This window comes from Rhinolophus ferrumequinum, chromosome 14 (assembly GCF_004115265.2).
Source record: "Rhinolophus ferrumequinum isolate MPI-CBG mRhiFer1 chromosome 14, mRhiFer1_v1.p, whole genome shotgun sequence".
In the NCBI taxonomy this organism is placed as follows: domain Eukaryota; kingdom Metazoa; phylum Chordata; class Mammalia; order Chiroptera; family Rhinolophidae; genus Rhinolophus; species Rhinolophus ferrumequinum.
In genome coordinates this window covers 71,385,534-71,395,907 of record NC_046297.1, presented here as the reverse complement: position 1 = coordinate 71,395,907, position 10,374 = coordinate 71,385,534, and the positions used below count along the sequence as shown (strand labels likewise).

The 10,374-nt window shown below is 53.9% G+C and overlaps 1 protein-coding gene across 3 annotated transcripts in view; it reads right to left on the bottom strand.

Annotated features, from left to right (window-relative positions):
• The window catches only part of DENND3 (DENN domain containing 3), a 46,138-nt gene extending 38,750 nt beyond the window's left edge, over positions 1-7,388 (bottom strand). For all 3 annotated transcript variants that reach the window (XM_033125882.1, XM_033125881.1, XM_033125883.1), the window contains exons 1-3: positions 7,177-7,388; positions 950-1,229; positions 194-309 (exon numbers count right to left, since the gene is read on the bottom strand). In XM_033125882.1, coding sequence (XP_032981773.1) covers positions 194-309; positions 950-1,229; positions 7,177-7,278 — 498 coding nt within the window. In that variant the 5' untranslated portion in view covers positions 7,279-7,388. The remainder of the gene's footprint in view (positions 1-193; positions 310-949; positions 1,230-7,176) is intronic.
• Positions 7,389-10,374: the final 2,986 nt, after the last annotated feature.

Sequence of the window (10,374 nt, the reverse complement as noted above, 5' to 3'; positions counted from 1 at the left end):
ATGGGCTGCTGGTGGTGGTGACTGTCAAAGTCAGAGTAGAACCCGGGGGACAGCCTTGGTTAGGATGTGACACGTCCAGAACGGGCAAATCCACAGAGGCAGGAAGTACATGAACGACGAGTGGGGACTGTTATGTTCTGTGTATTTCCCCACAATAGACATCCAGCTCAACCCCCCCTGGGGGGTCACCTACGTGCAGCGGCCGGTAGAACTGGGCAACCACGCCATGCGTTCTGGTCCCACAGACGTCGGTCAGCACCAGGAAATGGACACCATCCTCCTTGGGTTCAGAGGCCACACACACGCCTCCTGTCCATGGAGAGAGATCAGTTTGTGAAGCCTGGGAGACGGCTGCTTCCTGAGCACAGCAGGGGCGGGGGTGTCCCAGCTGGTCCCTGGTTTTTAATCCCTGAAACCAAGGAACGGCCTCAGTTTCTCGTGGAAACGACCAGATAGGTGCTTATGTCAAGTCCTCCGTCTGAGCTGCCTATCCCGGCCACTGTAACGTTTCTCTAAGACCAGTGAAAAGATGAAGCCCCTCACACAAGCCTGATGCTTCCAGGAGTGGGCCAGTTTGGCTGGCCCCAAACACAACCTGTGCTCCTGGTCCTAGGGACTCAGAAAACGGGGTAGGAGGGGGTGGCACTGGCTAACTAGACGTCATTTAACCTACCTGCCAGGCCTGGAAGCGCCGTACACAAACCGTGCGCACCGGCAATGCTACAGCTCATCTCCTAGGACTCAGTGTTCCAAGAAATGGGGGCTGTGCTAAAACGATCTAAGCGGCCTTTGAGCTGCGAAACACCAAAGACCAAGACAGCTCAGTCCCGCGACAGGATGCAGGGGGCCTGAGGGGCTGGGGCCTCCAGTCCTGCTTTCCTGAGTGTGCTGGCTTCCATACCAGGTCACTGGTGTGGCCCTGAGGCCCGGGTTCCCGGGCACAAGGTACCTGGGAAGCACAGCTGAGGCAGGGCGAGCAGGTCCACACCGTTGGGGATACAAACGTCCTCAGAGTCCGGCCCGCGAGGACCCTCCAGGAGGCCGTTCCCAGGCTCTGCTTTGGGCTTCTCTCTCTTCTTCCTGAAGGAGCGCCTCTTGCTTTTGTTCGGAGTCACACAGTTCGCACCAGCCGTCTGGCTGTCCTCTTTGCTGACAAAGGGAGGGACAAACACAGACAGAACCTCCGGATCGAGAGAAGGAAGATGTGTGCCTCCCCTTTTCTGAGCAACCTAAAACGGGCGGAAATAAGAGTTAGCGCACGGCGTCAGGCCTTGCCCTGCTGTTCCTTCCATCGAAGCAGCCACTGTTTTCTTTGTCTCCCCTCGTACCCACAAATGCAACACGAGCATTGTCCAGTGCATGGCTTCTCCCACCAGTGGCCCAACAGGAAGGGCAGCCTTGGAAGTTGCTTTTAGGAACTTCTCAGGCCCAATGTTCAGGCAAGTCGCATGCCCGCTGGGAGTCTGGTTCTGCGCCGTTAACTGGGACAGCGGCACCATGTCCCTTCTGAACAAAGCCCCGTAGCAAAATGGGCAGACCTGAGTTCAGATCTGGGCTCTGTCTCCAACTACGGCAGGAAATCACTTCCTCCGAGGCCTTGAGCTTCCCTTGCAAGGGGCAAGTGCAGGAAATAAAGGGGACGCCGCGGAGCCTAGCCCCTTTGGGTCCCCAGGAAGTCCCCACTTTCCCTCCAGGCTGGTGGGGAGGGCAGTGAAAGGCTCTGTATATTGTCAGACCCCATGCGAACATGTTTCTGACACTACGCCCTACATGCCAGCGGGGTTGTCACATACATTAGTTCTGTCACCACTGACCTGGGAAGGTGTAGAGAGGAGGGGGGACACAGAGAAGACACATGTCCTTCCTTGATTGACCAAATGGTCCCTTGAGATTGACAAAAGGGGGCCGTTTACCTGAATTCTTCTACACTTTAACTTGGTACAAGATTTTTTTTTAAGCCTCTTCTTTGCATTCTTACCCCAAATAACATAAGGAACATGGGCTCTATGTTCTCTCTCTTTTCTAACTACTGTGTCTGGTGGGGTTTTTACTATAGTTAGGACAAAACCCACTTTGCTGCCAGAGACCTTTTTGATCTTTCAACGTGTAGGAAATGCAGGCTGGGAGAGACAAGGAAGTGACCCAGGTGCCAAATCAGCTGAAAATAGAAAAGTCTAGAGCAGGACGCTCACGGTATAGAGATACAGGAAGGGAAGAGGCCCCTGGGACAGGGTGGGGACTAGGGAGTGAGGGTCTCTGAGGGACTCTGGAAGGCGCATCAGGAAGGACATCCAGTCCCCAGGAGAAATGTGACCTTGACCCGCAGAAAAGGAACAGCCAACGCCAACATTTCAGTTAGAAATAGCAGCGCCACCAGGGGCCTTGTACATTTAAAAGGATTTATACAATGACAGCATTTTCAGTCACTAAATACACTCCAAAGCCAGCACACTTATTTTTATGCTACATAATTTCAATTCAGCCAATAATTTCTTTACATTTGGAAAAAATTTTAATACCAGTAGGGCCCAAGACCAACGATGGGAAATCCAGATTACTGTATAACTTACGGACCTCTTGTGTATCACGCATGAAAGGAACCCACGTCTTCGGTTACAGGAAACCGTTTCTAACACTTTCCTTTCAAAAGCCGGCAGCTCGGACCTAATTAGCTGTGCACCTATACGTTCTATTTCTTCCTCACACAAGAAGCCATATCCATAGAGACTGGGCAGCACACCAGCCTGTGAACACTCTCGTTGGAAACTGTAGTCAGAGAAGCAAATGAGCAGCACACCAGACGTCCGAGCCCGCCGGCCCCTTTTCCTGAACCTTCCCCACGCTGCCTCCCTTTGCTCTTCTTCCCCTGCCCTCCTCAGCAGCCCCCTGCAGATCCCTTCTTTCCCCAGGGCTCAGCCCCCCCAGGGCTGAGCCCTTGGCCCCAGTCCCTCCTCAGGCCTCTTTCCAGCCTGACTATACCCAGCTGCCTCCCACATAGCCGGGTGAGTCCCCAAAACTTTCATTTTCAAAAATTAAGCTCCTGCTGGGTTCCCAGCTCTCCACGCCTCAGCCATGAAGACGGCACCCACAGGGTCTTCAGCGCTGGGACTCCAAGGCTGTGGGCTCTGTCCTCTCACCCCCATCTGCAAACCCACACCCAGGACCAGGGGCCTCAGAAAGGTCTCTAAACACAGCCCGCTGTCCCATGTGTGCACACCGGGCACCGCAAGGCCCGTGGCCCACCAGGAACCAGTCCTTCGAGCTCTCTGCCGAGGGAGTGCCATGGCCTCCTGCACCTATCCCAGGGCTCCCCACCTGCCTCTGTGCCCACTCTCCCAAAGGGGACGCCCTGTCTGAAGAGCACACAGGGATCACTCACCTGCCCCAACTGGCCCTGGCTCCCACCACCTGGGGCTGGCCTCTTCCCTGCTGGTCACCCCGCAGACCAGCCTTTCCGTGGGCCCAAAATAGCCCTGTAGAGCCATGTCTGTCCTTCCACCAGACTGAAAACTGTTTCTCTACATTGCTACCATTACTATACATCCCATGTATGTATCATGTGTGTGCCTGTGTCACAGGGCAGGCTGACCACCTGGGCTGGCTATGCACTAAGCAGCAGGTCAGCCTGCTTCCGAGACCCGGGTGCCCTCAAAGCCACGCACCACTGAACCCGTCAGTCATTCTCCAAACACATGGGCCTGTCACAAGCTGTGCTTCTTCCTGCTCACACCTCTGTCTGGCACGGGCCCAACCCACACCCACTTCCTCCTCGTTACCAGCAGCCCTCCCCCCTTCACACGCACTGGAGTGGGCCTTTGTCACCCTACAGACAGGACACAGACCTCTCCCAGACTCCCCCGCCCCCATCCCCTCCTAGAGCAGGCTGCCCTGTGCAGTGGCACCATAGCACCTTTGGAGCTGTGGGTGAGGTAAGCAGGTACCATACTGTTTTCCTGTCTGTGTCCCCACATCTAGCACAGAAGACGGCTGAGTGGCTGTCATCCATCCATTCATACTCCAGCACTTGGTGATCCCTTAGAGGCAGGCTCGTTTGATTTGAAGCCTCGTCATCACACTGAAGCCAATAAAACGCTGTCACTCCCTCTTTTTATCTCCAGGCCCTATTGGTTTCAGCAAGTCATCACACATCTGTTTTTTTCCATAATGGAAGTCTTTTCCGTTGTTGCCTTTTCTGATTAGATAAGCACTCTAGATAGATTTGAAAAAAATAATGACACAGAAATAATAAAAGAACAATAGAAAAGGAAGGCCTCCCCATGGTCCCATGAGTCAAAGGTAGCACACATTCTTCCCACTTTTTATGTATACGTAAGCATCCTTTTTTTCGTAAATACAATCATCCCAATTAGATGGTTCCAGTGGCGGTGGGGTTTTTCCCACGTAACGACACACGGTGGCTGATTCCCTGTTCCCACTGTGCGTTGGCCCTGTCCCCTCCCGAGGGCCAGCTGGGCGGCTCGCAGGTCTTCAGGCTGAACAGTGACTCTCACCCATACATACTTGCGCATGTGCGACTCTTTAACTAGAAACCATTCCTGAACGTGCTATCCTGGATTTGTTCCAATGTGACTTTGTGACACATGTGTGGCTGCCAGCTCACCCTGAGGAGACCAGTTCCGTTTCCACAGACTCTGCCCAAGTGACTTCCTGCTCTTCTCGTCCAGATGTGGGTATATGAAGCCCCTCCCCAAAAACATCATTTTAGTTTAAAAAAAGAAAAAAGCTAAGTAAAAAGTAAAAACCATAACGCCCCAGTCACTGGAGTCACAGATTTTCCGTTAGACTACACAGTGGCACTGCTCTCCACTATGGGCTTGGCCTCCTTTGGGAAACAGAACAGAAATGAATAGATTTTTTTTTTTTAATGCTCTACAACTGTGCACAGTTGTCGGGAGCCACATGTAGCTATTTCACTTTAAGTAAATGTAATGAAGTGTAAAATCCAGTTCCTCCGTGGCACTAAGCACAAGCACCCAGTGGCCATATGTGGCCAGTAGCTGCCATACTGGCGACCACAGATAAAAAGCACTGGTTGTTGTCATCCAGAGAGTGCTGTTGGGTAGTACTGGTCGAGCAATTGAAAGCCAGGACACTCTCCAGTGAAAATCATAAACATGTGCCTTCACACACAAGAATTGAGCCGGTGACCGACAAACGAGTATGAGAGGTGCTCGGAGCACTTTTACACCACTGGGTGATGGATCCGATGCCTAGTCTTTATAGCAACCAAGGAATGGAGGGAAAAGTCACTAACCACATAACTCACATGGGGATTGAACTGTATTCTCGAATTCTTTGTCACGATCCTCAACAAAACAAACACCACTTCATCTAAGAAATAAATAAAACACCGAAATAGGACACTACACTGTCCTAAGATGAAGCTGGATAGTTCTCATACCTCTGGGCTCAATTTTTATGTCTCACCAAATAGGAATGCCGGACTCACAGAGAAATGGTGATTTAAAAGAGCAAAATTAAGAGTTATTCAAAAGCCTAGGGCATTCAAAATATTCAGAACTGCTATAAAAATAAAACTAACTAAATAAAATCATGTTTGGCTAATTGTACCATTAAAGTAGGCCTTCCACGTAGGACCACTCCAGGAAGCTTACCTCATGTCTTAACACGCCTTCCCTCCCGCCCCACTCCTTCAGCTACTTTTTTTCTCTGCCCTTTGCCAAACCCCTAACAGAATTGGATTATAGAATAAAGAGGATACAAGTTAAAAGGCAGCGTAGCAAACTGCCCACTTGACCTGGGAAAACAGCGCAGTCTGTTTGGTTCAGGGAAGTACCCCTGGAAACACTCCGGTTGATTCATCCTGCTCTCCAAAGACATGTCTCATACAGAGGCAACTGAGAGGCGTGTTGTAATCGCCCAAGAAGCAAAGACGCCTGACTGCAGAGAAGACCTGCGAACTGACCTGCTGAAACCAGGTTGTTTCCTAGTATGAGAAGGAAAAGGAGGAAATGCCGTGTGAAAAGGTAGAGGCAGGGAGACAACGCAAGTAAACTGACGAGGGTGAGAGGAGGCAGAGATCAAAAAGGGGACACAGATATTACAGGGGTTCAGGAAGTAAGAAAGGGGAAGGGAAATGCAGAAATAGAAATTGGCCAAGGAGTAGAGACCAGCAAAGCATAAGCAGACATTTATCTGGTTAATTTTAGCAACACTTAGCTTCTCTTGGTGACATCCATTCAACCCGCAATCTTATATATGCAAACGCCTTTCTCTGCCCTTCATTGACTTGCTCAGAAAACTGGGCAGTCGAGTTGGGGAGTCTCTGAACACACTGGGCATCACCCCTAAGCAGAGGGAAATGACAGCATCACGGAAATGTGGCCAAGAGTAAAAGAGGGCCTCAGACCCACTCAAAAGAAAGCCAGCTTCCAGAGCTAAGAAAAAGTGAGAACACAGGAAAGAAACAGGAGGATGAGAATGTCCAAAACTGATGCTTTCCCAGACAAAAGGACATGAGTTTGTCACTTTGGCTGCTTAGGAGTAGAGACAGAGAAAAGGGGGCGGGGTGAGAAGCAGGCTCTACTTCCAGTGAGAAAAACAGCTAGGTTTCATCGCAAAACGACCACAGGCAGGCTGTGGAGAGGCGGCCCTTACATCGAAAACCTCCCATCTCCTTACGCTGCGCCCAGAAGCTCACCCGCCTGCCAGGAGACCGGGGACCTGTGCAATGAATTAAATTACTCCACCGGTAGCGAGCAGGGCTCGGTGCAGGAGGCCGCGTTTGTCGCGCCCACAGGTCTTGACGTCGTCCAGATGGGAGTGCTCAAGGCAATACGAGCAGCCAAGGAGGGGAGGCCTGGGAGAAACACCCGAGGGATGCGGGCGCCCTCGCTCCCGGTGATCGCCGGCAGGGCTCCGGCGGGCCCCCACCCCAGGGAGTGCACCAGTGGCAGCCACTCCCGACTACACTGCCGGGACGAACACCCGCTGGTCTCGGCCCCGGGCAGGCTCGAGGCCGCCGGGCCGGCCCGACCTCGGGGACCCTGTCTGCACCGGGAGCAGCCGCGCGGGGAGACGCCCCGGGTAAGGGTAGAGGGTGCGGGGGTCCTTCTAGAACCGACTCGGGGTGCGCCAGATCCTGACCCCGCTCACCGATCGTCGCCCGCCTCAGTTTCCCCGTGGGGTCCTTACCTGGTCGGGGCCGCGAAGGCTGTCCCGTGGGGCCCCCAGCAGCGCGCAGAGCTCCAACAGCCCTGAGGGCAGCGCCAGGTGCTGCGGCGCGGCCTCCGCCATGGCTGCTCGGCGGCCGCGGCCCGCTGGGCTCACCCAGCTCGGGCTTCTCCGGCCGCCCGGCCCCGCGCTCCCGAGGAGCAGCGGGTTGAGTTTGCCAAGGTTGCGGTCCGTGGTGGGGCGGGGCCTGAGAAGAGGCGGGGCCTGAGAAGAGGCGGGGCCTGAGGGGCGGGGCCTGAAGAGCCGGAGTGGGGCCCGTCGAAGGGGGCGGGGCCTTCCTTGGGGGCGGAGCCGGCGGGGGCGGGCGCAGGGTCCAGCGCTAGGATGTCATTTCCGAACCCGCCTGGCGGGTCCCGGTGTGTGCGTTGCGTCTATGCGGGCAACCCCCTTCCCGGAGAATCAAGGAAGGAATGGGCGCGGTTCCCAGGTGGCCGGTGACTATACCCAGTCCCCGGAGTCGAGGGCGAATGCGTCCCGTGCTTCAACAAGTCCTCGGGCCCACCTTGGAGGACGTGGAGGGACTAAGTCCCGGCGCGCCCCCCGCGGTCGCCGCCTCCAGGAAGCCCTCTGGCGCTCAGGGCCTGGGACTTGGCTGGGCGTGGCCAGCAGGAAGGGCCAGCGGGAAGCGGGTGGAAAGATCCCTTCCTGGTTAATAACTCTGCTCGGTTAACCGAAGGCTGGCGAAGTTCACTAAACGGTGGAGTAAAATTCAGCAGGAAAAGGGGCGGGGTGGGCGCCCCTGGAATGGAGCTTGGGCAGCACAGGACTGATGAGTGTCTGAAGTTGGCCAGGGCCCTTCCCCAGCCAGTTGCAGGCCTGGCCTGGTGCCTCTCGACGGTGGCCCCAGCCCCAGGCTGAGCCCAGTGAAGGGGAGCTGTCTGCTACCTAGGAGGCTGGCTTTGGAGCCTGGCCAGTGAACACAGGACAGGGAGGGGACCCAGGTCCCAGCTGACCTTGGGCAGATCCCTTCCCTATCTGGACCCTGGCATATGCATCTATAAAACCAAAAGGGAAATGCCAGAGGAATTTTTTTGGTTCTAATCTGATTTTTTTAACCAGCAGTGCTTAATAATAATGTCAACTATCCTCCAGCCCCTAAGAAAAGGAAAAAAATAACCCCAAGGAAGTTTGGAAAGCACAAGGGGGCGGAGCCGGCCTGGATCTGGAGGGCAAGGATTCCTTCATCCTTTCCCTCGGGTGAGGCTAGCAGCCTGACTCTCGGGATTTGTGTTTCACTTATGAAGTCACCTAACGATCATGAGTCACTGCTGGTTCCTACTCAGATCTGGAGGCGGCCAGGCATCCATGGCTCTCATGGCTCAGCTGATGAGTAGCTGCAGCCACTGACTTCAAAAGGAGAATGGATTTTGCTCATACTCGTCCGGCTCTCTCCACGGTGTCCTCGTTGGTGGTGCCTCAGCAGAGGACAGGGCAGAGTCTGGCACCTGGGAATCCCCAGTGCCCAGGAGAGAGGCTGGAAGTTACCAGCTGGAGGCATGAGCCTTTCCCAGGGAGGCCGCACAGCCTGGGTCTTGCAGGGACCTAGCCGGGACTCCGGCTCCCATGTGCGCTGTGTGACAGCCAGGCTGCTCAACAGCCTTAAGCCTCAGCTTCCGGGGTCAGGATTCTGGAGGTAAACATTTGGCAGCTATTGAGCTGGGGACCCCGTCAGGCTCAAGCAGGAACAAGTGTCCCTTTTCCTCTGAGGGGTGGAAAGCTTTAAGGAAGGGAGTTCCAGTTGGAGTGGCCAGTCTGTGCTGGTTCCAGCTGTGTGCGGGGCTGCATGATTCTGTTTTCCTAGGCCTTCCTTTCTCATCCTTCACACCAGACAGGGGCCAGGTGACCTCCACGGGGCTCCCAGCTCCTCTCTCCATGCTGTTTACTAAGTCCCCGGCACTCATGCGCAAGGACTTCCAAAGTGCCCACAGAAAGCATGGCCCCATCCTTGAGAAAGTGCTGGTGAGATATGAGACAGAAATGGAGGTAACCAGTGTTGGAGATGGAAACATTTCCCTTCTAGCTCCTTTGGCTGGTCTACTAATTAAACTGCCAAGACAGATTAACAGGAAAAACATTTAATTACATATAGGAGCCCCCTAAGAATATGAGACCCCAAGGGCAAGTCAGGCAGTTGAGGCTTGTATGCCATCCTGGGGGGCTTGAAAGGGGAGGACGGTGACTCACAGGATAAGAAGAGCAGGTGTTGGGTCACTAGATGTTTGTCCTGTCACCCAGGTAGGTCATTCAGGTAAAAGTTCTCTCTGGTAATAGCTCTCTCGCTCAGCCAGGCCCCCTATCTAAATTCTTTTAGGAAGTTAAGGGAGAGGTAAACAGAGTCTTGCCTTTAGTGCAAAATGATCCACATGCCCAAGTGGCAGGTATTGGGGTCACGTATTCTGCTCCCCGCGTTACTCACAATATCCAAAAGATGGAAACGACCCAACAAATGAGTGGATGAATGGCTATTACCTTACTTTCAGTAAAAACCACCCCACAACCCGGTTTCACACATCTCCCCTAACCGGATCAGAGCATGGCTTCCTCACCTCTGCCCTGTGCTGCTTCAGATCCCCGTGTGACGTGACATGACGTGACGTGATGTGACGTGACGTGATGTGACGTGCTATCTATGTATGGAGATAAACAGACAAATGTCTAAATGAAATGTAACCAGTTCATGGAGGACTTGATGGGCCATGTGAAAGTGAAAAGGTCTTATTTCTCCAATTAAAAAACCTCACAGCAACAACAACAAAAATAGGGGATGAAGGTGGGGGACGTTCAGTGTTCTGCTCTAGAGAAAGGGCTGGTAATGAGTTTATCTAACAGCGTGTGGCACATGGCAGCCCAGAGCCCACGCCAGCCTGCCTAGTTGCCTCTATCGGGCGTATGCCGGAGCGGAAGTACCAGGCTTAGAACCAGAGGGCGTACTGCTGGGCCACTCACCACACCTCCCTGAGCCTCAGTTTCCTTATCTGTAAAGCAGGGCAATGCCCACCTCACAAGCTGCTGGAAAAATCAGATATGCCAATGGGTGGGGACCAAGCGCGTGCAGAGAGCGGACATGGGCCAGTGTAAGTACTTTACCTGTCCGGACAGACCAGCTGTCTTTCATCCTGAGCCTCGGTTCCCTCATCTCGGTTGGGTGTTTATTGAGCT